The sequence below is a fragment of the Thamnophis elegans genome, chromosome 2 (genome assembly GCF_009769535.1).
Source record: "Thamnophis elegans isolate rThaEle1 chromosome 2, rThaEle1.pri, whole genome shotgun sequence".
Taxonomy (NCBI): Eukaryota; Metazoa; Chordata; class Lepidosauria; order Squamata; family Colubridae; genus Thamnophis; species Thamnophis elegans.
In genome coordinates this window covers 7,671,755-7,699,454 of record NC_045542.1, presented here as the reverse complement: position 1 = coordinate 7,699,454, position 27,700 = coordinate 7,671,755, and the positions used below count along the sequence as shown (strand labels likewise).

General features: G+C 43.6%; 3 protein-coding genes across 9 annotated transcripts in view; 1 reads left to right on the top strand and 2 right to left on the bottom strand.

Annotated features, from left to right (window-relative positions):
• HCFC1 (host cell factor C1) overlaps positions 1-2,118 on the bottom strand; it is a 30,217-nt gene extending 28,099 nt beyond the window's left edge. For 2 of the 3 annotated variants that reach the window (XM_032212101.1, XM_032212102.1), the window contains exon 1: positions 791-1,642. In XM_032212101.1, coding sequence (XP_032067992.1) covers positions 791-1,004 — 214 coding nt within the window. In that variant the 5' untranslated portion in view covers positions 1,005-1,642. Of the gene's footprint in view, positions 1-790; positions 1,643-1,664 lie in introns of those variants that run through there. The other variant, XM_032212103.1, reaches the window with a different exon arrangement.
• Positions 2,119-2,994: 876 nt separating this feature from the next.
• On the top strand, positions 2,995-12,816 carry TMEM187 (transmembrane protein 187). 4 transcript variants are annotated; one of them, XM_032211543.1, is made up of 2 exons: positions 2,995-3,604; positions 11,335-12,816. In XM_032211543.1, the coding sequence occupies exon 2, from the start codon at positions 11,469-11,471 to the stop codon at positions 12,231-12,233; it is 765 nt and encodes a 254-aa protein (XP_032067434.1). In that variant the 5' UTR covers positions 2,995-3,604; positions 11,335-11,468; the 3' UTR covers positions 12,234-12,816. The 4 variants fall into 4 exon arrangements, with proteins under 4 accessions (XP_032067434.1, XP_032067433.1, XP_032067435.1 ...); XM_032211542.1 differs by lacking the exon at positions 2,995-3,604 and adding an exon at positions 3,611-3,954; XM_032211544.1 differs by lacking the exon at positions 2,995-3,604 and adding an exon at positions 3,961-4,152.
• Positions 12,817-13,564: 748 nt separating this feature from the next.
• Positions 13,565-27,700, bottom strand: part of IRAK1 (interleukin 1 receptor associated kinase 1) — a 38,808-nt gene continuing 24,672 nt past the window's right edge. Inside the window, exons 12-14 of one of the 2 annotated variants that reach the window (XM_032210543.1) lie at positions 24,350-24,557; positions 20,917-21,039; positions 13,565-14,486 (exon numbers count right to left, since the gene is read on the bottom strand). In XM_032210543.1, coding sequence (XP_032066434.1) covers positions 14,434-14,486; positions 20,917-21,039; positions 24,350-24,557 — 384 coding nt within the window. In that variant the 3' untranslated portion in view covers positions 13,565-14,433. Of the gene's footprint in view, positions 14,487-20,916; positions 21,040-24,340; positions 24,558-27,700 lie in introns of both variants that reach the window. The other variant, XM_032210542.1, reaches the window with a different exon arrangement.

The window sequence follows — 27,700 nt, the reverse complement described above, 5'->3', positions numbered from 1 at the left end:
GCCAGGTTAATATGGAAGCGCAAGAACTTTGTGTCCTTAAAGCACCCTGCGCTATGTTCAAAATTTGGTTCACAGGCTTCATTGATGGATAGTTCTCTAGATCTCTCCCCCCCCCCCCCGCCGCCCCGGCTATCAAGCTGGCAGAGATCTTTCTCTTTTTGCCAACTATTCATTCCTCCACCTCCCACATTGTTGTGGGACTGATGATTTGAACTCCTATGGTTTTGACAAAATAATCCGGAGGAACGCTGCTGATAAGTCTGATTTCGCAAAAAAAAAAACGTTGCTTTTAGGTCCTTTCTACAAGCATAAAAATCATTTCGTACACAACAAAGCATGTAAATCGGGGGGGGGGGGGAAAGTCTCCAAAGTGAAGGTGCTGGATTCCATCTAATGGAAGCCGTTCCAAGGCGCACACATGCCAGTTTATCGCATTGAAAACAGGCTGAAGAAAATTCAAGAGAAACAAGACTTTACCATTGTTTCACCTTTACAGATCTCTCCTCTATCCCTTGTTTCCGTGCACCCATCACTTTTGAGAAAATGAAAGCCGTTAAAAGCAAACGTCATGAGTCTTATAGAAACTAATATTGAACAGTAGTTGCAGATACTTTTTATTTCCTCTCTATAAAAGAGGTATTGGAGATCATATGTTCATGGGTGAACTAAATCAACTCTGGGACCAATTAAGAGTCGATCTTTCTTTGCCCAATGGACTCCAAAGTGGGGGTCATGCCCTGGTCCTACCAATACCCTAAATACTGTTGCCCGTTCAGCCCCCCCCCCTTACCTGTATTATAGACATGCAACTCATCCACGATGCCCTCATTGCCCCCTCCGAAGACCACAATCAGCTCTTTGATTGCCACAGCTCTGTGTCCATGTCGGGGCCGAGGCACAGGGCCTGACCACCCAATCACACGTTTCCAGCGGGGCTGCAGCAGCCCTGCAGCGGCCCCGCCACCTGTTGGGGAGCCCCCACTAGGGACAACAGGAGAGGCCATAGAAAGCGCCTCCTAACTCTCAATAAGTATCCCCCCCCCACCCGGCTTTCTAGCAACCTCTTAAAAACAACAGCAACGGGCTTGTTTAAGGGCTTCCTTATTTCCCCCACAAGCGGCGGCTCAAAAAAAAAAAGATCCCCCCAAGCCACATGCAGTCTACCTCTCTCTCTCTCTCTCTCTCGAGGTAAGACTCGTTTCGTGGAAGCAACCACCGAAGCTTTTTTTTTTTTTTACTTTCTTCGGAGGACGAGAGCAAACGCAAAAGTCCTCCCCCCAGTGAGGCAAGGCGCCACCACGGTTCTTCTAACTACCGAGAACAAACCCCCCCCCACCAGCCCCTCACCGCGGGCACCGGGTCGCAGCCACCTCTTTGGCTGCAAACAAACTTAATTCGGAGGAATTGTGAAAAAGAAAAGTTAAAAAAAAAATCCTCCGCTCCTCCTCCTCCTCCCCCAAATTAAAACTCTTGGCGGGACAAGTAGCTGCCCCCCCCCTTTTTTTTATTTCGTGAGGCAGTCCCAGCTTAGAGGCATATATTCCTCGTTGCTGGAAAACTCCTAAGGCTCCCTCCTTTGCCGATAATGAGTTTCGGTGACCGTATTTCTCCCCCCCCCCGCCGCCACCACCACGACCGGAATTCTCTATGGAGCAGACACCCACCCTTGCAATAAGAGAGGGGGGCTAATACAAAATCCCCCCAATTGCCTCCTGCCTTTTTCAAAACCAACACCAATTCCCCCTGCGAGGGAATTACCCCGCGTGGGGCAGTTACTCCTCCCCCCTCGTAACAGGGCCCCTCTGCCGCCCCCCTCCGGCCCCCGCTCAGAGCCCGGCCCTGGGAGCCGCCATCTTGTGTTGCCCGGACGGAAAATGGCGGCCGCAGAGAGGGAGAAGCCGCCTCCCCTCGTCCCCCCACCCGGCGCGTCTTCCCCGCTGATCCTGCCTACTCCCCAGCCCGGAGTTCTAAGCCAGGGCGCTCTCCGTCCGGCTTCCAAGCGCAACGGGCAGCTCGATCCAGCCCCGCTGTACGGCACCGACGGGCAAGGTACGGGCTCCAGGCGCCTTCACGCCGCCCTGGGAGCCGCCATCTTGCGCCTGTGAGGAGTCTCTCTTCCTCGGCAGCGTCTGGAGGCGGAGCCAAAGCGAGGCCCTCTGTACGGAACCCCTCCCACTAGGGCGCCGCCATTTTCGGTGGGCAGGGCTGCTTGGGCATCGCCATGTTGGGGGACCGCCAAGTCCCTTTCTGTGTTTCGCGATGCGTACGGAGGGGGAATTCTTGGCCAGCTTCACCGCGCTTTTTATTATTATTATTATTATTATCCGGCCCTCAAGACGGTTGTCAGCGTCTCTCCCGGCTCTTAAGCTGTGTAAACTCTCCGAATGTTATGTGTGTGTTTCCATTTTGAATGCAAAGCTCCGCCCCTCTTGCATTTTAAAAAAACCAGCTCCACCAATGACCGGCCTCGCCGCTAGTACCGGCCACGAGTGCTTTGGGGGAGGCGCGATACGCCTCCGCCTCTCAGCGAGTGTTTCACTGCATAGCAACGCTTATGGGCGCCGCCATCTTTGGGGGTAAAAATTGACGCTGCGTTCGTTTCGTGGATGCACGTGAATAACATTTATTGGACGCTCGCGTGTCATCCAGCGGTTAAGACAGTACCCGTGACCTACTCATGCTCAGTAATGCACCTGCTTCTATTTTCCGCCAAAAGCGATCTTGATTTCTTATAAATATTTCTGGTCCTGAATCTTATCCCGAATTTCAAGGAATTAAATAACACGATTCGGAATTAGGCAGGTTTATATGATATCGGGAATGATGATAAAATTCAGGTTTCATGCTTTATCTGGAAGCTGCCATTTTGGATCCTCCCCTTTGCTATTACTATTCCAATTTAAAAAAAAAAAAAGCGCACGCACACACTCCAATGTCCTATGAAGTTCCCGGATGTATATTTCCCTCCCTTTCCAGCATTAAAATGGCGTCCTTCTCCAATGCCCGTATGTCGCCGCCCTGTGTTATGTGAGATTCAATATGGCGATTCCTGTATTCCCGGATGGTGCGGAAATATATACGCATTCAAGATGGCTGCCTCCTAAATACCCGGATGGGCAGAACCTTCGGCAAAAACGGCTTCGTTAGGCTCAAGAAACCTCGGTGTTACGTTCCTGGTGTGTTTTCCCGATTAAACCAAATTTTATTTTAAATCACCGGATAATAGAAATATACAATCGCTTGCCCTACGCGAATTGCTATACAGCCCCCAAAATGGCGCCGGCTGATATCTCTAGCGGATGGGGGGGGTGACCGAAAAAGCAACCAAGATGGCGGCCGCTGTACGTATCGGGAATCAAGATGGCGCCAACGGGCTCAATTGCCCGGATGTTGAAGACAGGAACTGACAATGACGCATTGGAAATAAAGAACAAGCGGGCTGCCGTGACACCCCGGTTTTTTCAGCATGGCCAAAGCCGTTGATCGAAGGACCTGCGAGGATTGGTTTACAGGAGCTGGCGGTTCAGATGTTCAGTTACCCAAACACGGATCCGTAGGAGACTTATTTAAATATCGCTGGCGAACTTCTCTTGAATGGAGAAAGGTGCTATTATTATTTTACTACGATTTTTCGCAACTACTCTAGGAATTTCTCTGTGGGACTCGCCGGTGCCGATGCGCAGGCGCAGAAACCTCTCGCTGATAGGCCCTTCCCGGCTGCCTCTGGGAAGACCCGGATATGGTGGGTCTGGCCGCCCGCGATAAGAAAGCGGCCTTTCTTTGCCCGTATTGAGTTGCTTCCTGACTCGCAATTGCCTTCGGCTCTGCACACGTTGGCCTAACAATAAACCCCCGTGACTCCCCAAGGGTTCATTTGGCAGTCTACCCGCCGAGGGCTACGTTGCGCTGAAACCAGTTAAACTTGCCCAATAAGTATCAGCCTAGTCCTCGGAAGTAAGTTCAACTGTTGTCTAAGTGAAGTCAATTCAGAGATGCAAGTTTTGCATATTAATAATGATATAGTGCTGTAGGATTTCGAGGTATTGCTGCCTTTGTAGAATACATCGAGGAAAAATACATGTAATTTGAACAGTCTTCCTGCTTTATTTTTTTACTATTGTTTCTCATCATTCAACACTTAGATTCCCAAAGGTAGGGGCTTTTCCGGTTATATGTATGTATGTATGTATATATATATATATGTGTGTGTATTATATATCTATAACTCTAGTTTCGAGTTTAATAACATTTATATGCAGCCCAATCCCGTAGGACTTTGGGCGGTTTACAATACAGAAATAAAATCAAAAAATAAAATACAGGGAAAGAAAATCTATCTAGAATTATCTATCTATCTACCTACCTACCTACCTATCTATCTATCTATGTTGCATTTGTGCTGATAAATACCAGGGGTTGTGACACAATACATACACATACATACATACATACATACATACATACATACATACGTGTTGCATTTGTGCTGATAAATACCAGGGGTTGTGACACCATGCATACATACATATACATATACATATACATATACATACATACATACATACATACATACATACATACATACATACATATATATATATATATATATATATATATCTTGTTCTGTTCTGTATATCAGTAATAAATTGCAGCAGACCTGTGCTTTTTTTCAAGGCTAAGTTAAATTGCTGACTAGCATCCATGGGAAGGGAAGATTTAGTGTGAAGTCTCTAAAATTAAAAATCAGTGATTTATGCAGATGAAGCAAGATCATTAAGTTTTGCTAAAAAAATTTTGTTGAAGGTATATGTACCAAATCAATATATATTTATGATAAGAAGGTACAAATAACTGAAGAGAAATAGGTTATCTCATGGGTTTAAAATAATTATTTTGCTTTGAAAATTGAATTCAGGAGTTTTTCTTCCATAATGTCTTTGTGTGTGTTTTTTTCTGTTTCATTTGCAATTTCTCTTCCCCCCCCCCCAATCCTTATATGGAGTATCTTTCTTAGTATATACTACTAAAGCTCTCGTTTTTTTAAAAAAAAATCATTTCAATTTTTCAGTTTTTTAATCAATGTACCTCAAATTGGCTAATTTACAGAATGCATCCAAAATCTGGGACCCATGACGTGGGATTGAAATTTGGCAAAATTTTGGCTGCTTCATTGGTGCTGTGTGGCCACGCTGCAGTCACATAATTTGTCCACAATGAAAGATCAACACTAAGATTCAGAATATAACATCTATTTTAAAAAATAATTTTAAAAAGAGAAATAGCAAATGGGAACAAGGAGTGGGCTAAATTATAAAGATTTCAAGTTGATTCGTTTCAATCCCACCAGCATTGCAAAAGCTTTTTATATTTTTGGTTGCTTTTATTGTGACATTTTTCCCCCTATTTGTGTGTCTATTTTATAAAGAGATTGTGACCGAAGACTGCAAATTGTACCTTTGAAAAGATTAGGAATTAGGGCCTTATTGGTGCCCACAGTAACATCATTTTGATGCCAGTTAAAGACCTTTGTATCTTCCTACCTTTTTAACTGCTTTTAATGTATCTCAATTCTCATTCGTTCATTTCCTATAACCAGCCAATCAATGACTCTGGGTAGTTTACAGTTCAGAAAAATACAATTAAGCCACTAAAAACATCTGAAAACAGTAAACAAACAAAGACATCTAAAATAAACATAACATAGCAGCTGAGATATTTGACCAGTTAGTAATGCAGCTGGGAAACGGGGCCCTTGAACACATCCCAGGCTCAGGTACATAGCCAGTTTTTTAGGGCCTTACAAAAATTTAACTGTCAGAGCCATTCAGAGGGAGGATGTTCCCTAAAGCAGGGACCACTGTGGAAAAAGCCCGTCTTCTAGGTCCAGCCATTCGACATTCTTTGCCTGATGGGATATCAATATTGTTTTGGTTTCTGAATAATAGCTATCTAGTTTATGTAATGTTTATAGTTTATTTTACGTTTGTATTTAAATTGCAATTTAGTGTGTTTTATTACACATTTCCCAGAGAGCTCCAGCTATTGGCTGGTTCATACACAATAAATAGTGAAATGTTTTAAAAATTAAAACATGTAATCATTTTTTTGCAAAACACTTCGGAATTCTTTTACTAATTCATTTTTAAATTTAATCATTGTTCAGTGAATTAGGAATATGTTATGCAAACACAGCCTCAGTATTATTTATCCCCCCCCCTTTTTTTTAATTTTCCATACAAGTGTGCAATATTCATGTAAAGACCATATTTGAAATATCCATTTTTGGATTGCAGTTTAGAAATGGTATAATATTCATAGTTTAATCCTGGATGTTCCTATATATTGTGTAGTTGTCCTTATGAAGACATTAGTTCCTATAGATGCATGCAATACTGCGGTTAACATTCTCGCCATAGTATTAAATATATTGCTTGGTCTCTCTTTTTAGGTTCCCCTAAGGATAGAGTGATTTATTGTCACGGAGCTGGTTTGCATACTACACAAGGTTGTTATATATTTGCCTAGTTTGTAGATCATGGTGTGCATGAAACAAATTATAGTAGGATGATTTATCTACGTTTCACTATGGTGTACAAACCTGGGTACTTGGGTGAGTCAGTAAATCATTGTTCACTGAATTAGGAATAACTATGTTATGCAAACACAGCCTCAGTGTTATTCACTCAAATCAAGGTTGATTGTGCAAGGATGATCTCCTCTTAGAAATCCATGACTTACTCTCTTTTTCCTGTACCTTCTTCTGCCAATTTTATCTTGCATTCTCAAATGTTTTGAACCTTTGTTCAATCATTCTGTAACGCTTGAGTGGTTTTTTTTTTCTGTTTATGCTGGGTGGGTAGAGGAAAGCAGGTTGGTTATGAAGAGACGTGTGTCTCTCTCCAAAATTACAATTGATGAAAAAGAACAGAACATCTTTACTGTGTTCACTGACCAGAATAGTATATACTTTTGTAATAGCATTTGCTGACCTCAAATGGAAATATATGAAAACTTCTGATTAAATTAGGATAAATTAAAATTTAGGAATAACATGCAAGTATTAAAGTGCTAAAAATTTTAAGTGTCATAATCACTAAATCATAATATTACTTTACCAGGATAAAGGCAAAATATATATATATCGAGTTATTGCCTATTGATTTCTATCACAAAGTGCCTCCTTCCTCTTAAGTCAGGGGTTCCCAATTCCTGAGCCATGGACCACTTCAGGGCCATGCACGTGGCGGGTGAGTGCATGAAGCTTCATTTGCACATGTGCAGGATTAGGTTGAGCATGCGAACCAATCCCCTCCTTCCCTACCGCCGGTCCATGCAGTCCAAAAGGTTAGGGACCGCTGCTCTAAGTCATTAACAAGAAGTATATGTTTGGGAATATAATTAAGTTAACACCTGGATTTGCTTTCAGATAATTAATGCAGTAAAATGTAGGAATGGGGCATTATGTAATGGTATTGAGCTACAAAATAAAAATGAAAAAGCTGGATGCTGTAGTCGAGCAATACTGGGATGTCCATAATTTTCAGACAAAGACCAAGAAAATTAATATTCCTGAGCCACGGAATTCCCTGGATAATGCCACCCCTTTCTGAATAAGCAGTTTGAGTGGTTGCAAGCATACAGATAGATACTCCCCTTCAGCTTAGAGAAAAGGTATACAGTACATGGGCACAAGACGGGTGGGTTTCAACCGGTCAGCGGTGGTTCGTGCGGACTGGTTGGTCGGTGAACCCGGAAGTAACTTCTGGGGACGCCGAAGGGCCCACCCGCCTGCCCGCGCTCCTTACCAATCTTTGAAGGCTTCTGCGCTTCCACACAGGCGCATGGCACATACAGCACCTGCGCGATTCTCCGTGAGCAGCTGGAGCATCGCACAGGCGCTAAGACGCATGCGTGAACTGCGCGCATGCACGAGGACGCCGCCGGCCCCATTCCAACCGTACCGGTTGGAACGGGATGAGCACCCCACCACTGGCACAAGACAACTTCTAGTTAATACTTCTGATCAAGACAACCATATGTTTCCTGAATAAAAATCCCCAGGATCTGAAGCTGGTGTTAATTAGGAATAGAGATCTATCTATAAAGCCACTGGGGCACGAACCATTCTTTACACATAGCAACTGAATATAGGTAGTTTGTATCTGACCCGAAACATTTGTCTTTGGCTCAGATTCCAAAATGGGCTGTTTTGTCCTGAATTACGGATTGGAAGCAGAAGAGCAAGAAAAAATTGAAGGACATTGGTGGAGGGGTAAGGGGATGTAACAGAGGGGAAAACATTAGGGAAATCAAAGGGGACCAGCTGGCTATTATCCTGGGGATTGATGTATGGAGAGAAGTGGTGATGTATCCCAGTTTTGTCTTGCATTTCCTGCACTCTCCAGGTTCTATGCAGATTGTGTATTGAATGGACCATCCAAAATGGTGATTTCAGAGAAGTGTGGTCCCCCCCCCCCAATTGAACCAAATAGACAATGCACTGTATTTTCTGGGGGGGTGGAAGGTGTTGTATTCTGTAAATGGAAGCATTTTCCTGATGCTCCGCTAGGTGGCAGTATCTAGCTATCCTGGAGTGATATCGGGGGAAAAATAGGTTTGAATAGGTATTTTTTATTTATTTATCACATTTTTATACTGCCAATCTCACCTAAGTGACTCTGGGCAATTTACAGTAAAAATGGATTATTACAAATTTGACTAAAAGAAGCTCATACAAGGTTAAATGCCCCAAAGAGAATCTTGTGATTAAAAACTGAAAACTGTGATTAAAATGAACTACTTCTAACATATACATACACATGACATTTGTTTCTGAGCATTTGGAATTTGAAGACCCCTCTTACTTAATAATTAGTAGTAATAATAATAATAATCTACGGCAGGTGGCACTAGAATGAACAGTTCAAAGCGGATTTCTCTCACTATTTAAATCGCGTACTTTACTGAAATTCAGCCAACTACATACAGCACATAATGTATGCAGCAATTCATCTCATCCTTGGCTACCTTTAAGCCTCTATGGACCTCAACTCCCAGACTTCTGCATGGCTGGGGGATTCTGGGAGTTGAAGTCCACGTGACCCAAAAGCTGACAAGCACGAGAAGCAGGTATTTGGATGAAAGAATCCGAGGGCTACAGCACCTTCCTTTGTGGGACTTGTGGGGTATCTCAGGCGGATAGCAGAGCTGTAAGTCATGTTGCAAGTCAAACTACAAGGGAGTGGTGAGCAAATTCCATGCAACTGGCAGGGAAACCTCAGGAGCCAAGCTTGATGTGTAAATTATATCCCCCCCCCCTCGTGGCACGACAAAGCCGCGCACGTCAAAATAGCGGTGATAAAACCGCATCGCTAAAGCCGTGATGTCATCACCGCCGCGACAACAGCGTGGCGACAGAAGGGCACTTTAAAACAGCGCGGCGGTAGAAAGCCGATTTAAATTAAGGTTAGGATTAGGTTTAGGGGTTTGCTTTAGGGTTAGGTTTAGGGTGCTGAGTGCTTCGGAAGGCGCGGATTTGCCCTCCGCCCTTATGTCAGCGCGGTAAGGTCGCATTTGCTTTAGCGATTCGGACGGCGCGGATTAGGGTTCGCGCTTATGTCTTCGCGGATAAGGGCTTCGCGGTATTGTGGTGGAACCCCCCCCCTCACCCCCATCTAAATAATAAATCGCTAAATTAATAAACAACATTGGGTGCAATGCAATACCAAAAAATCTTGGAACAGTGTTTTAAAAAAATCTGTACATTGACAAAATTTCCATCTTGTCAATTGCACAGGACCACACTGCTTGGGTCCGCCTATACAGGTAGTCCTTGACTTACAATAGTTCACTTAGTGACCATTCGAAGTTACGACAGCACTGAAAAAAGTGGTGCGTGACCATTTTTGACTTGTGACCATCATAGTCACGTGATTTGCCGGTACCTTCAGATGCTTGAACAACTGACTCACATTTATGATGGTGACACTGTGGGGGGGGGGGGGGGCGCATGTGACCATCTCTTGCCACATTCTGACAAGCGAAGCCGACGGGGAGGGCAGATTAACAACCAAGTTACTTATTTAAGAACTGCAGCAATTCGCTTAACAAGTGTTGCAAGGAAAGTCGCAAAATGGGACAAAACTCACTTAACAAATTCCTCACCTGGCAACACGAGTTTTGGCCTCAATTGTGGTCGTACGTTGAGGACTACCTGTATACACCACCAATTAATTACAAGGTCCTAGGTCAGTGTTTCTCAACCTTGGCAACTTGAAGATGTCTGGACTTCAACTCCCAGAATTCCCCAGCCAGCATTCGCTGGCTGGGGAATTCTGGGAGTTGAAGTCCAGACATCTTCAAGTTGCCAAGGTTGAGAAACACTATCCTAGGTTCTTGGAAAGAACTTGATGCATAGAAAAGCCAATACCAGCTAAAAGAACTGCGTAGCAGCTGTGACTTCCCATTGCTGTTTGTAATATTAACTGAACTCTTCCCCACCCCCTGAATCTCTTCCCAACTCTAAATTATCTCTGAAATGTCTTTTAAATAATACCATAGATTAGAGCCGAGGTGGCGCAGTGGTTAGAGTGCAGCACTGCAGGCTACTTCAGCTGACTGCAGTTCGGTTCAAATCTCACCAGCTCAAGGTTGACTCAGCCTTCCATCCTTCCGAGGTGGGTAAAATGAGGACCCAGATTGTTGTTGGGGGCAATATGCTGACTCTGTAAACCGCTTAGAGAGGGCTGAAAGCCCTATGAAGCGGTATATAAGTCTAACTGCTATTGCTATTTCTAAGAGGGTGCAGATGTGTCTGCAAAGAATGATTCGTACGAAAGCAACTTGTTTGCAAGAAAGACTGGAGAACAGAAAGTTCTGTAGCCTGAGCGTTAAGCGCTCTCTAGGCTTACAATCTAGCACTTGCTGTCTCCATGGTTACAAAACAGAAGATCACGGGAAGGAAACAACCCTACCCACCCACCCACCCCCAATTTCCCCCACTAAGCCGTGATGTCACCAATAGCCAATCCTGCCACTACAGCTGTTTCATAACATAATTGTGAGTACAGGAGCTGCCAAGAAAACCTGCTGGGCTTTTGCTTGAGTAATCTCACGCTGTGGCTGTTTGAGCAGGAGAGGGAGGAGGAGGAGGAGTGGTTTTCGGCAAATGCCAGCAAGCTTTCGGGTTTCTAAGAGAAGAGTTTTAACTCAACCCACTCACTTCCTGTGTGCAGCATTGATGGGGAAAGCCCACCCAGGCCAGTAAATTCATCTTGGGGAAACTTAAATCAGCTGCGTCATCCATTTCATGCTCTCTTCTTGTTTTTCCGTAAGCTGTTCTAGGAGGAATGGATGGCCGGACTGGCAAAAAAGTGAATAAATAATGGGAAACGAAGCATTTGTAGCAGCGGTGGCCGTTTGGCAGCAGCACAGAGAGCAAGACTCAAGAGACTTTGAAAAAGGCAGCTATGAAGTCAGAAGACAGCCAGGCGTTCTCGCATGCGACGGGAGGCCTGCTGCTTTGCATACTAGCGGTGTCTTCGGGAATATTTGATGGCGCTCACACGGATACTGGCTACGAGCATTACGCTGAGCCAACGGTGCCTGGAATGCCAGCCTTCCTTGCTATGCCAGCCAATTGCTTAATCAATTTGGCCTACGTACTTCTGGGTTGGTATTGGTGGCGCCCGGGTGACAAGAGTAGGCAGGCCTACTTTCAAGAGATCTTTGCCCTCATGGCGCTTTTATACGGGCCTACGCAATGGCTCCGGCTCTGGACGCAGCATCACCGGGCAGCTGTGTTAGATCAGTTGTTAACGCTACCAATTTTTGCTTGGGTCATTGTTTGGTGCCTCTTTCTTGAAAATGGGTGGGAGCCGTACGTTTTCCTAGCCGTAGAAGTGACTTCACTGTCTAGTTACGTCCTGGCAGTGCTTCACCCACAGGGTTTTGAGTTGGCATTGAGCGGACATATAATTGTTGTTTTTTGGAGAGTACTGAAAGTGCAAAGACGTTTTGGCAACGCCAGTTCCATCTGGATTATAGTCCTGGGGACGATGTGCTGCTTCGGTTTTGTAAGCCTCAAAGTGTGGGATCGGGAACTGGCGCAGTGGGCGTTCTTCTCTCGACTCACTGGCCATTTTTGGTCCAAGGTGTGCGATGTGCTGCAGTTCCATTGTGCTTTTCTCTTCCTTACCTTAATGAGCAGACGCCGGCTAAGCTCAGCGAAATAATCTTAAGACATCAATGAACTGTCTTAATCAAAGGAGAAACTTATAACAGTACAAGAACATACTCTAATGTGGTTTGAAAGAATTAAAAACTCTTGCTAAAATATGCCAGTTTCTTCAAAAAGGTATTGAAGATAGTTGGTGAAATCCACACAGCATCCACTCGGTTTATTTCCCAGTTGAATATAACGCTGTTTTATAAAACCACAAAGGGGAGAAAAAAGTTGCTGGTTCATACAGTAGTCCTCAATTTACAGTGGAGCAGATTCATTTACATTTTGAAAGTGCAAAATGGGATCACTTGATCCACGTGGAGAAACACGCCCGTCTCAGTGTAGAAGAACTGCTCCGGAGCGTGACTTGAATGAAAGGGATTCACAGTCATATGACAAAGTCATTTTCCTTTCATTCTGAATCACTGCCTTTGGAAGGTCACCGTTCCTCAGTTTTCTTTCTTAAGGCCTGTGCAGACAGTAATTTCCTGAGCCCACTGTAAGTTGGCTACAGGAATATAGTAGTCCTCAACTTACGACCACAATTGGGCCCGAACTTTATGTTGTTAAGTGAGACATTTGTTAAGCGAGTTTTGTCCCATTTTGTATTTGGTTTGTTTGTATGCCGCCCTTCTCCAGGAGGGACTCAGGATGGCGAACAACTCAAAGGGGAAAGGGAACATAAACAACAGTACACATAATTAAAATACACGAAAATCACACAGCCATACCAGTCGAGAGGGGAGGGGAACTCATCAACCCCAGGCCTGCCGGCACAGCCAGGTTTTGACGGCTTTACATTTCTTGCCAGTTGAATGAATCACTGTAGTCGATAAGTTAGTAACCTGGTTGTTAAGTGAATCTGCCTTCCCCATTGACTTTGCTGCTCAGGTTGCAAAAAGTGATTGCGTGATCTGCAGTGGTCATAAGTATGAACCAGTTGCTAAGCATCTGAATTTTGATCACACGATCATGGGGATGCTGGAAAGGTGGTAACCGTGAAAAGGGGCCATAAGTCCGTTTTTTTCAGTGCCGTTGTAACTTGAACAGTCACTAAGTGAATTGTTGTAAGTTGAGGACTACCGGTATACTTTCAATTTTATCTAGGAGCTTAGTTTAGGGTACATAGCACTTCCTCTTCTATCTCATCCCATCATCAGGGTTTGGGCCAAGACAGACTGGCCAAAGTATCACCCTGAGCTTCCATGGCCAATAATGAATTTAAACTTTCATGTCCTTTGTCCAAAGTGTAACTTTTTCCTACCACAACTTCTCCCTTCACGGTGATGCAATGTGATTATTCAGCATCGTTAATATTTAGCATAATTCAGTTTTTAATAGGAACTTCTTACTGTGAGGTTGAACTACATTCCTAAAACAGAATCTATAATGGCTCCATCACAACTGCAGCATAGCAACAACAAAAAGAAAAATCATGTCAATGGGCAGAACTTGCCCTCCTAACATTATTGTAAATGTTTTCTATTTTTTTTCTTTCCCGTTTCTCTTTATTAAAATCATTGTATTTGGGTTTTTTACATTTTTCCCTTTCACTGTCCTTTTTTCCTCTTAATTTTGTGGTTTTCTTGATTAAACAATTGAATAACAATAATAAAACCAACCATTCTGATAACCATCTGGTTGAAAAATCGGTAACCCACCGTATATTCTCCCTGGGAGCTTTGCTTCCATGTGGTTTCACAGCTCACAAGTTTCTTGCAGGGGAAATTAGGGGAAATTAGATGGCAGGAGTGAAAGCAGATGTTCTCACCTTTCTGAAAACTCCGATAGGACAAAGTTTCCTCTTGCACAGGAGGTATTTTGCTTATAACTATTGCAAATGTCTACTACACCCTGCAAATAAACATATAAACTATGTACTAAATGAAACAACTTAAAAAATATATAAAATGTTTTATTATCTATTCAGTGAAAGGGAGCATGTAGTGAGGAACTTGTATAACCATGAAAATCCACATCGTAACCACTCCCACCCCACCAGTTTTGATTTCCATTCGTAATTCCAATGACGACTTCCATTTATAGCAGACTGCTGGCCTGAAGCCAAATTCTACCAGAAACGCGTGCCACACTGGTACCACCTAAGCAGGGAACAGGCTTGGCATCCAAAGAGGATGGCATGACCCCTGTAATTTGCAAAGTGCTGTCAGCGCTATGAGAACTTTGGTCCCGTGCTTGTTGAATTCATGTCACTCAAATTCATCACTCTCTTCAGGTTCACGAGGTGGCTCAGCAATGGCGCCTGAAGGGGAGAAAGAAAAGAAACCCAGATTTCAACTTCTCACAGAATATATTTTTTTCCCCAAATGCTCTTTATCAGCTAGCATTTTTCACGTGTCCCAAAACTGGAATACAGAAATTAGCGCAATAGGACCATAATTCTGTCTGCGTTGCCTTCAGTCCATCTTTCCCAAAGCCACTCCAAGCCTAATATCCTCTAGCTGCGATTGAGAGTTTAAATCTAACACAGTGTTTCTCAACCTTGGCGACTTTAAGTCCTGTGGACTTCAACTCCCAGAATTCCCCAGCCAGCTGTGCTATATACTAACATGCTGGCTGGGGGGTTCTGGGAGTTGAAGTCCACAGGACTTAAAGTCGCCAAGGTTGAGAAACACTGATCTAACACATCTGGAGAATACTCATGTGGGGAGTGAGTGACCTAATGATGATTTAGTTTCTTGGATGATTTTGTGCTATATTTCATAAAGGACAGACATCCCCTCAAAACGATGACTTCCCGCGTTTGTTTATTTACTTAAAACATTTTTTACCCAAGGAACTCAAAACATAACTAAACTACACGAATCCAATTTAACAGAAACTGTCTCAAAGCCCCTAAAAAGTATATTAATGTATATTGTTGCTTTCTTGCGCCTGTGGAGAGAAGAGGTGAGAAAAATAGTAAATAACCTCTAGTTAACTATAATAATAATAAAGATATGTTAGGGCAGTGTTTCTCAACCTTGGCGACTTTAAGTGCTGTGGACTTCAACTCCCAGAATCCCCCAGCCAGCTATGCTATATACTAACATGCTGGCTGGGGGATTCTGGGAGTTGAAGTCCACAGGACTTAAAGTCGCCAAGGTTGAGAAACATTGTTAGGGAGAGGAAATGTTAGATGCCATATTAATTGACTTTTTTTAAAGAATATGTTATAAAGATATAAAGATATGGCAGATTGATTGAGACTGGGGGAAGAAAAAATAATGCCAGCAGGTGGCTGTGTTCTTGAAATCTTAATTAAATGAAAATGGTGATAATAAAATATATAAATTTTTAACATATACAATTCAAACTGAATGGAATATATGTGATTGTGGAAGGAATGCACGAAATGTACTCGTGACCAATGGATAATACGCTTTCTACAAGATGTAATGAAAGATGATTCTTTTTTTGTGTGTGTGCTTTTTCTGTAATAAAACTAATAAAAAAATTTTTTCAAAAAAAAAGTATATTAATGTATCAAACAAACATGCCAGAATTCCATGCCAGAACTCCATCCGTATCCCAGCTCTAGAGCCTGGATAAAGAGCCAATTCTTCCAAAAGGCCAATAGGCGTGGCTATTTGTAATTCAGGGAGAAGGCTATACAACAGGAGAGGTGCTGTGACTGAGAAGGTATGTTCAAGGTTCATTTTATTTATATGCTGCCCTATTCCCGGCGGGACTCAGGGCGGCACACAAACCCAAAGGAGGGGAAGGGAAACACAAGAACTACAACAAAAAGTACAGGGAATTTAAAACAACCAACAGCCACACGATTCGAGAGGGGAAGGGAACTCATCGACCCCAGGCCTGCCGACACAGCCAGGTTTTGACGGCTTTCCAGAAGGCCTGGAGAGAGGTGAGGGTCCGGATCTCCGCGGGGAGTTCATTCCAAAGGGCCAGAGCTGCTACAGAGAAGGCCCTCCCCCGGGTAGTAGCCAGATGACATTGGCTAGTAGACAGAACCCGGAGGAGGCCTAATCTGTGTGATCTAATGGGTCTTTGGGAGGTAATTGGCAGCAGACTTGTTTCCTGAGTCCCACCAGGTAACGCTTCCCCGGGGGAGACCTGGAGCAGACCCACTCTGCCAGATTAGTCTCATGAGCACATATGGCTTTAAAGGTGACAACTTTTCGATAGCATTTTTTTTCTTAATTTTTTTTAAATTTTATACACATAAAACACATCAACAGAACACATAAACACATTAACAAAAATAACCACATAACTTAAAAACAACATAGGAACAATAAGTCCCATCGTATATCATACAGCAGTTCCGAATCGGTTTCTTTGCAGTTAGTGTTTTCCCTTCTATACATTTCTATCTTGCGTTCGTAATCTCATTACTCATTATCCATTTTTATATACATTTCTTTATTTATTTATACCTAGCTACTTATGATCAAGTATTATTTACCTATATTGTGCTTTATATTTTTACTGTCATCTATTCTCTTACATGGAGTTATAGGTATACATTCACATAGTTATTCTTTTTCTTTGCCATTCTTATTATAATTTGGAATGTATTATTTACCATCCTTCACACCTGCTATGATACCACCTTATTTTCTCTTTCTTTTCTCCCTCCCTCCCTTCTCTACTTCCTTTCTTCCTCCTCTCCTTCCCCTTCTTCCTTCCCTTACTTCTCCCCTACTCCTAACCTCTGTCTTCTCCTTCCTACCCTTTCTCCTCTTTTTCTCTCTTCCTCCCTCCTCTCCTTCTCTTTCTCTCCCTCCCACCCACCTCTCCTTACAATAGCATTTGTAAGCCCACTGAGAGAGTTCCATGGGGATGTCTTGGCACAGGCAGTAAACATTTTGAACCAGCTAAACTTTCCAAGTAGGCAGCTCCACATAGACTATGTCGCAATAGTCTTAATCAGAAGGTGACTAAGACATGAGTGACAGCCCAGTAATGCTTATTAATATAGAAATGGGTGCAACTGATACTTGTGCAAAGACCCTACTTGAACAGGGTCTGCGCGGGCAGAACTCCCAGACTTTGTACAAACTGCCTGGGGGAATGTGACCCGATTGAGAACTATGAATGGTGGAAAATCACAAAGTATAAGGGACCCTAAAACCCACATCTAATTTTTTTTCAGAACTACTCCATTCTAATCTGCACAGATTCCAGGCCAAGAAAAAACCTCAACACCTTCACTAAGATGCCCTGGGACAGATGTAACTGAATATTATCAGCATACTGGGAGTTAACCCTGTGGCGAAGTCTCCTGACTCGGCAGTTCCATGTAGATGTAAATGTTCAGAAGTAGTATGCAACAGAATATCAGTTAATACAGGGGATTAATGTGCCATTAATATCTCCAGCTTGGGGGCGTCCCGGAGGCTTCTGTGTGAGACATCTTGCTAAGCAAGATTGAAGCCTGGTTCATTTCAACAAGACCCATATTAGCTTAACTTAAAAATAAAAAGTCACCCCTCGATGCAATCATTTCGTATAAAATGGGCCTACGTATCTAAACCTCTTAGTGGCAAAGAGAAGTCTAAACTTGAAAGAAGATCAGTGTATATCTTTGCTGCAGTGAAGAGTTATTTGAAGAGCAATTTCTTCTATGTAAAGTATTTTTTTCCCCCCATAGTTTTGGCTTTTGGAGAAAAGTGTTGTAAATGTCAGCCAACAATAAGAAGGAAAAATGTTAGCAAATATGATTACTGTGCTTCAACATTTTCTGATGGAAAACGTATTAGACATCAGCAAACTCCACAGGGTAAGCTGGGTAACAAAAACTTTTTGAGTTGAAATCCTTGTTTATGCTAAGGAGGTAAGGAAATACAGCAATACATAATACACCACATAAACCAGGTAGTTGAGCTCGGAGTAAATTGGCAGGCCTGTTGCTTTTCCCTTTCCTTCTCGTGGAATGCCTCACATCTGCACTGCTTACAAGGCCTTTATTTCAGGGATCAGCAATAGCAGAAGTCAAGGGTTTTAACCTGGGCATCTGTTGATGAATTTATTTCCCCCCCTCCCAAGGTATTTTTTTCCCCTCAGTTCATTGGGACCAGGGAAAATTAAATCTGGAAAAAAAGTAGTGAGTCATCACCAAATTTCTCTGATCACAACTATTAGGGCTGAACTGTGGGCATTAGTGAAATGGCAAGCTTGGCAGTTCTGTGGTTCGAGTCCCTAGTGCTGTGTAACGGAGTGAGCTCCCGTTACCTGTCCCAGCTTTTGCCAACCTAGCAATTCAAAAGCATGTAAAAATGCAAGTAGAAAAATAGGGACCATTTTAGTGGGAAGGTAACAGCGTTCCATGCGCCTTCGGCATTTAGTCATGCTGGCCACATGACTATGGAGACATCTTCAGACAGAGCTGGCTCTTCGGCTTTGAAACAGAGATGAGCACCAACCCCTAGACTCAGGAACCACTAGCACCAGAGGTGGGTTCCTACCAGTTCGCACCTATTCGGTAGAACCGGTTCGTCAATCTACCGAACCGGTAAGAAGAGGTTCCACCAGTGGACCCGGAAAGCAGGCCACACCTACAGAAGAGGCTCCAAAAATTTTTGAAATCCACCACTGGTCCTTGGATATGATTATTGTACACTATCATGCTCCTATTTATAAAACTCAGTGCCTCTGTGAAAGGTAAGGATGACTACTGCGTTTGTGGTGCAATCAGAACATTGCGTGTGTTGAAGTTGTTTTAACGCAAAGCAAAGATGCCTTTTAAAAAACAAGTTTACATCATATTCTTATGCAGGCCAGTGCTGGGTGTGAAGTAATTTAAGGGGGTTCTGACAAGTGTCGTCGGCATCTTCATATCTGGTCACATGGGTGGCAAGCCACTCCCATCCGGTCACATAGGCGGCAAGCCACTCCCACAAAGGAGGCCACACCCACAGAGTAGGTTCGAACAATTTTTGAAACCCACCTAGCACATATGTATGAGGAGAACCTTTACCTTTACCTTAAAGCATTCTGTCATGTAGACAGAAGGTAAAGGTTTGCTACATTGCCTGTTTTACCAAAACTAGGAAGAATCCCACTTGGACAGCAGAGGGAATGGGCCTACAAATGCTGTGGTAAAATCTGAGGAGCCCAACTTCGTATTTCACAGCATAGGATCAGAAGCTGTCTAACAATAGTCTGGGAAGAACTGTGGATGCCCATGAAGGAAGTATATCTGTTTTAATAGGATTCTGAGCCATCTCTGGTGGCAAAAAGAGACCAAAGATAGCTTCGGAGAAAATTGGTTTTATAGGAAGGTTGTTTTTACTTTCCTTCTCTAGGACCATTTTCAAACTTTATCTTAACCTCATAATGATTTTCAAATACCCAGCCATTCAAGATCTCTCCTACACAGCCTGAGAATCTTCTTTCGTCTAACTCCTGTCCTACCCAAAATGCCTCATTTTTGACCCATCTTGGCCTACTTAAATAGCCTTGACATTCTGCTGTATAAGTAAAAACCAGATTTTGCAAATTAGGTAAGAATATAAATTTGACTTCAGATGTGTTTTCTTGCTGTTTGAATCTTTTGAGAAACTTGAGGTTCGAGTTCAGAAATTCCTGACAAGGCACAATACAGCAGGAGGCAGAGATTCAGAGGGATATCAGCAGAGGTGGGTTCCTACCAGTTTGCACTTATTCGGTAGAACCGGTTCGTCAAATCTACCAAACCGGTTAGAAGAGGTTCCACCAGTGGACCCGGAAAGCAGGCCACATCTACAGAAGACGTTCCAAAATTTTTTGAAACCCACCACTGACTTGCATGCTTCAATGCCAGAGTCTCTGAGCCAACATGACGGGAGTTGAAGTCCACAAGTCTTAAAGCTGTCAGGTTTGAAGACCCCTAGTTTTTTTTTCTAAAGGGTTAGGGGTGCAAGGATCTTGTAACGTGACAGCTTTAAAACCTGCATGCTTCAATGCCCGAGTTTCTGAATAGCTACTTGGACCGACCTAAGTACTAATTCATAATTTTGTATCTGGTCACATGGGTGGCAAGCCACTCCCAGAAAGGAGGCCACACCTACAGAGTAGGTTCGAACAATTTTTGAAACCCACCACTGGATATCAGGGAGGAGCAACTGAGAACAAACAAAATGAATAGATCCTTAAACTCTCCATTCTCATGTGGGCTATAAATTTTCACTGCTTAATTGATCCTCAGGAATTCATTTCCAGGTATATATTCAACATGAAAATCCAGATGTCAGAGCAGAAATTAAAATGGAGCCATTGTTTCTACAGAGGCTTTATATATTTGAAGTAAACAGCTTAAGCAGAACAAGTCAGGAATGTCACACTTGCTGCTCCTATTGTATGTCTTTCCTACGTGAAAAAAGGCTATTTGTCCAAACTTATCTGCAATGTATAAAGTCACAGTACTTTAAGCATAAAACCATCACGACATGTTCTATTCATATTTGTTTATGCAAGCTTCAGACAAAAGTAATCTTGGCTCTAGTTATCAAATGTTTTCTTCTATTGATCTTAAAGCCTACTTATTTTTTTTTTTTATTCTGACATGAAAATAGAGAGTTTTTGACACTTCTCTACTGAGCACGCTGACTGATGAAGTGAAACTGAACAATGACGATTGGAACTGAACTCCCCTTCTTGAAATGCCACTCCCTAATTTAACAGAACCAGTTTGGAGATTGAATAGTGCCACCTCCAGCTGCACAGCATTACAGAGGTGGGGCTGTTACCTTCTCCTGAAGGTGTAGAGGCAAGCACACCCAGGCTGTCAAGCTCTCCCTCATGATAGAGTGCCAGCCGTTCCATCATGCGCCTCCTTGCTGGGTTGATGACAATCTGAGGAGCAGAGTTACCTGCAGAAAGAAAAGAGACCACTCAGTGACAGCCTACCTGGATCATCAAATGGAGGCCCTTAACAGAACAGCTGCATTAGCGTCTATCTCCCGGAGCAGTGTTTCTCAACCTTGGCAACTTGAAGATGTCCGGACTTCAACTCCCAGAATTCCCCAGCCAGCGAATGCTGGGAGTTGAAGTCCGGACATCTTCAAGTTGCCAAGGTTGAGAAACACTGTCCTGGAGTAAGCCAGATAAGAATCACAACTAGATGAGCTAATTCTTCTTTACTGTAAAGCTATATTGACAGAATCTTGCAACTATGAAGGTGCAATCTTCTCCACACCTCCACCTCTTTTACAGCCCGAGAAACAAGACAGGGTATCTTCTGAGCCTTTTGCCCCATCCAACTATCCAAATGCAGGCTGTGCTGTCTCTTATCTGGCAGTTCCCTTGGCAGCATCTCTTTGCCCAGTGTCTCAAGGCCTTTCCCTCATTATCATTCCGATTGGCAATATTGTCCTTTAGCTGTTCTCCAGACGCCACCCTGGGTATTTTCGGTGCCAGATGAAGCAACCTTTACATTTTGAGCTTCTTAAAAGGCACCTTGGTTGCAGCGCTGCTTTTAAGTTGTACCTTTTAAGTACCTTCACTCCAGAGGTGGGTTCCTACCAGTTTGGTAGAACCGGTTCGTCAAATCTACCGAACCGGTTAGAAGAGGTTCCACCAGTGGACCCGGAAAGCAGGCCACACCTACAGAAGAGCTTCCAAAATTTTTTTGAAACCCATCACTGCCCCACAGAGAGAGAGAGAGAGAGAGAGAGAGAGAGAGAGAGAGACTGACTGACTGACTGACTGACAGACACAGAGAGAGAGAAAGAGAAAGGAAGAAATAAAGAAAAAAAGAAAAAAGAATGAAAAAGAGTGAGAGAGAGATGAAAGAAAAAAAGAAAAAAGGGACAGAGAGACAAAAGGAAGGAGAGAGAGAGAAAGAAAGAAAGGAAGAAAACACATGGCCGGCAAGCCACTCCCACCAGGTCACATGGCCAGCAAGCCACTCCCACAAAGGAGGCCACACCCACAGAGTAGGTTCCAAAAAAAATTGAAACCCACCACTGCTTCACTCCTACTTCAACATATTTGTATTGCTATCCTATTAAAGCTGTTAAGTCTTACTGAGCACATACATTGAAATAAAATAAAAATAGCGAAAGATATAAAATGTTAAAATAAAGGTGCCTGAAAGTTACCAGATATAGGGCTGGGTGGAGATGGCACAGAATAAGCAAGGAAGAAATGCATTTTTAAAAAGCTGCAGCCCAGCAGAACAATCAATGATTAAAACAAAATTGACCAAACAAGCTGTAAAACATCAGATGGACAGGTCAAGTAATTAACACGGACGTGGAACAGGATTTAAAGCCATGTTAGGCCACAGCTCCAACTTGCTCCATATTAGTGATATACCAATAGCAATAGCAATGGCAATAGCAGTTAGACTTATATGCCGCTTCATAGGGCTTTCAGCCCTCTCTAAGCGGTTTACAGAGTCAGCATATCTCCCCCAACAACAATCTGGGTCCTCATTTTACCCACCTTGGAAGGATGGAAGGCTGAGTCAACCCTGAGCCGGTGAGATTTGAACAGCTGAACTGCAGAACTGCAGTCAGCTGAAGTAGCCTGCAGTGCTGCATTTAACCATTGTGCCACCTCGGCTCTTACCAGGCGGCCACATCTGGACAGGGTTTGTGGTAGGCATTTTCTTACCCAGCTGGAGACTCTAGAACAGTGATGGCTAATCTTTTTCGAAAGGTGTGCCAAAATTGTCTGTGTGCACGCTATTGCGTGTGCATGCGTATGCGTGCCCCACCTGCGCATGTGCGCACGACTTCCCCCCATGCAGGGTTCTTTTTTCACCCTCCTCAGGCTCTAGAGCACTGGTTCCCAAACTTGGCAACTTTAAGACTTGTGGACTTCAACTCCCAGAATTCTCCAGCCACAAGTCTTAAAATTGCCAAGTTTGGGAACCACTGCTCTAGAGGCTTTCCTGAAGGAAGTTTGGGAATGAACTTCCGGTTTGCTCCGTTTTTCACCCTCCCAAGGCTTCAGGAAAGCCTCTGGAGCCTGGAGAGGGCAAAAAATGGCCCAACTGGAAGTTCGGGAACAAACTTCCAGTTGCCCTGTTGGGCCTGGGAGCTTTAATAAATAAGGTTTTGTGTCATATTGTATCTGATCTCAAAATACATTCCATAAATAACTGATTTAATGTTAGGGGTGGCCTACCTTCTTAATTGCATCATTCCTTCCATCTGACAGCAAAGCACAGGAGGGAAAATATTTCAGTCTATTACATTTACATGAACACGCTTGATGACCAAGGGCCCACAGTTGTTATTTTCATTTTAAAATAAACATTTGCAATTTCTCTCTATCTTGCAAGCATTCACTTGGAACAAGGACACATTAAAGTATTCCAAACAAATGCCTTAATTACTTGAAGTCAGCTGATCCAATCAAGGTGGCTGTTTCTCAACCATTTTTCTAATTAGCAAATTGTTGTGACTCAGCAGATGTCTGCTGTAAGTTTTTTTCGGGATCAAGATTCATTATGCAGCTGGGGCGGGTTAGAGGCAAGTTTGGAGATAAAAGGACGGATGCTGCCACGCCCTAGTCGCTGGAGTCAACGTTCCTTCCTGTGTTGTTTGGTACAACATTGCTTGATTATTAATCGTGATTTATGCCTGTTACACTTGGATAAGTGCTTTGGTGTTTCGTGTAAACCTGATCCGTGGGGACTGTGGAAGAAGTGCAGTGCTTGTAAGAGTTTTTGTTTTGTATTCTTGTCGGAGACTTGTATTTATGTTATTTTTGGGCTAGAAGCCAGTTTAAACTGAGAACTGATAAAAGAAAGACTTCCTTTTAAGTTGCCTGCCTGCGTTTGTTAACGAGCCGTGAAGGGGGGGACAGAACAGCAAATATTTCATTATGCTTAATAAATACTTTTAAATTTCCAACCTTAGTAACTTCCAGCTCTTTGGTGTTCAGCTCACTGGATTTCCCAAGCAGTGCAGCCATTGCTGAAAATTCTGAGCTGAAGTCTATACATCTGGTAGTTGATAAAACACTGCTTTAAATATACGGCTGTTATATGGCCGCAACACGGCCTTGATGATATACAATGTTGTTTGTTTACATTTGGCTTGTCATCTTGTGTGAACCCCACCCTTATAGCTTTCTGTTATCTGTTTAGCCGGCTGATCATTCTGTCTGGCAAAGCCTCTGCATGGAGTGGGAGAAAGAGATGTCTGCAGAATATCGTACCTAACTGACCAATAGACACACTTTCTCTGGTCACTCGTTGGCGGCTCAACAGTTTGGAGTTGGCCTCTAAGCTTTCATCACTTTCCTCGGGTTCATTAAGAGGCGTGGATGAATAGTAGTCTTCTTGGGGTGCTTGAGGTTGCTGGGGAGGCAGTAGTAAAAAGGCAGAAGACTTCCCACATAGGAGTAACTGTAGCCCCTCTAGCTCTTGATAGACCTGCAGGAGAGGAAGAATAGTTACGTATCATTGCTTCTTAGGAACAACCATCTAGCAAATAAAATAACTCACTCGTTCTTCCATTTCCAAGGCCGTATAAGCCAGCTCCTTTGAACAGGAAGCTCCATTCCCTCCCAAGCTCACTTAATGCCTGATAGGCAGCCTTACAATATGCCTGAAATACTGCAAACAATGTAGTGAATATTCTAAGCCGAGATTCCTTCCGTTATATTTATAGTAAATAGGGCACAAATAGCCATCAACAGGCACACTGCAGTGCCACTAGGAAGCAGCAGAAAGTACGAGTGACTCAATATAACTCGGCATTTATCCATTGTCGCTTCCCCATTTGCCATCATTAACTTCTGCAATGCGCTCTACATGGGGCAGCCTTTGAAGAGTATTCGGACACTACAACTCGTCCAGAATGCAGCCACGCGAGCGATTGTGGGTGCACCTCGGTACACCCACGTTACACCTATCCTCCGCGAGCTGCACTGGCTACCGATTGGTCTCCAGATACGCTTCAAAGTGCTAGTCGTAACTTATAAAGCCCTTCATGGTATTGGACCTGGGTACTTGAGACCGCCTGCTGCCAATTACCTCCCATAGACCCGTTAGATCGCACAGGGTTGGCCTCCTCCAGGTTCCGTCTACTAGCCAATGCCATCTGGCTACCACCCGGGGGAGGGCCTTCTCTGTAGCAGCTCCAGCCCTTTGGAATGAACTCCCCGCGGAGATTCGGACCCTCACCTCTCTCCAGGCCTTCCAAAAAGCCGTCAAAACCTGGCTGTGCCGGCAGGCCTGGGGTTGATGAGTTCCCCTCCCCTCTCGACTTGTATGGCTGTATGACTCTTGTGTATTTTAATTACGTGTATTGTGTTTGTATCCCCTTTTCCCCTTTTGAGTTGTTCGCCGCCCTGAGTCCCTCCCGGAAAAGGGCGGCATACAAATAAACTAAATCTTAAATCTTAATTCTTTCCTTTTAGGGTTCATGCATTGGTCAGTTCCATAGAAGTGATACGGGCAGCTGCAAATGAAAACAGCACTCCATTGCGACAGTAGCATTTTCCACAGAAATGGAATCATGCTGGACTGGAATTGGGATGTTGCTTCATTTTAACCCAAACACCCTTAATCAATGGTCATGTCAGCTGAGAATGAAATGTAGCAACATCTGGAAGACCAATGGTTCTCCCTTCCTGGATCCTTCTAGTTGCTGGTCCTATGGAATGGGTATCGATAGCTGACAAAATGAATTTTACAAAAACAATGGAGGGAAGGATAAGCAGTGGGTGGTGTGTGTGTGTGTGTGTGTGTGTGTGTGTGTGTGTGTGTGCCCTTTTTCTCCATGCTGAATATGCCATCCCTCTTTTATTTATACTATATGGCCATCCGAGAAACATCAGCCAATAAAAGAGACAGATGTTTCTATTCATATATAATGAAATCAAATTGGTTGGAAAATATCTGAAAAACTATAGGTTTTTTTTAATCATCTCTGTTCTTAGTTCTCCCACTGAGGGTAAATAGAAGCATTTCTATCATCGCTAAATGGTTTCTAGACATCAATAATTATTTCTCAGTGACTCATTCACAAGTCCGGGCCAACTTGGAATAATATTTTACAGTGCTTATAATGATCTGGGTGAGTCAAATGAATTATAATCCTCTCCTTAGGTCTTAAGACAAGTAAGGGTTTGCACTTGTATGCAAAAATCAGATAAATTGGGAGGGGCGGGGGTAGACTTTTCTGATGCCAGCCAACTGATATGAACCTCCAGGTATAAGCTTTGTCTGGAATATTTCTAAAATTTCCACTTTCTAAGTACACAGAAGGGCACACCAGACACAGATCTAGGCAGGGCTGCGGAGATGTTCACAGAAAGGGATTTAAAAGGGAAGGGGGTAGGAAACACTACTGTGAATGTATGTATTTATACAAATACACTTTCTTTATGACTAAAGAGCCGAGGTGACGCAGTGGTTAGGGTGCAGTACTGCAGCCACTTCAGCTGACTGCTAGTTCCGCAGTTCGGCGGTTCAAATCTCACTGGCTCAGGGCTGACTGAGCCTTCCATCTTTCCGAGGTGGGTAAAATGAGGACCCAGATTGTGGGGGCAATATGCCGACTCTGTAAACCGCTTAGAGAGGGCTGACTTTTAAAGCTCTACATGGTATCGGACCTGGGTACTTGAGAGACCGCCTCCTGCCAATTACCTCCCTACGACCAATTAGATCCCACAGATTAGGCCTCCTCCGGATTCCATCAGCTAGCCAATGTCGTCTGTCGACTACCCGGGGGAGGGCCTTCTCTGTGGCTGCTCCGGCCCTCTGGAACGATCTCCCTGTGGAAATCCGGACCCTCACCACCTTTCAGGCTTTCCATAAAGCCGTCAAGACCTGGCTGTTCCGGCAGGCCTGGGGCTGATGAATTCCCAGCCCCACTTGAGTTGTTGCGGCTGTTGTGAAGTTTTCTTTTTAATCTGTTTTTTTGGATTTTGTATCTGTCTTGTTTGTTTTCTTTGTATTGCCCCTATTCCCTATTGGTTTGTTAGCCGCCCTGAGTCCCTTTGGGAATAGGGCGGCATATAAGTTTAATAAACTGAACTGAACTGAACTGAAAGCCCTATGAAGCGGTATATAAGTCTAACTGCTATTGCTATTGCTATGATGCTGATGTGAAACAACAGCATAAAGCAAAGTCAGTATATGTGAAAAGAGAACAGATTCAGAAGGTAGCATACACAAAGCATGCATGATTGTGCCAGATATTCATGGATGTTCAAAATCCTGACTCTATGAAACAAAGGCTTAAAGTTAAAAGCTTTGTTACAGCAGTTTCGAGTTTCAATTTATTTATATGCCGCCCTATTCCCAAAGGGACTCAGGGCGGCTCACAAACCCAAGGAGGGGAAGGGAAAAGCACAAAAACTACAAAAAGTACAGGGCATTTAAAAACAACCAACAGCCACACGATTCGAGAGGGGAAGGGAACTCATCGACCCCAGGCCTGCTGACACAGCCAGGTTTTAACGGCTTTTCGGAAGGCCTGGAGAGGTGTGAGGGTCTGAATCTCTGCGGGGAGTTCGTTCCAAAGGGCCGGAGCTGCCACAGAGAAGGCCCTTCCCCGGGTAGTAGCC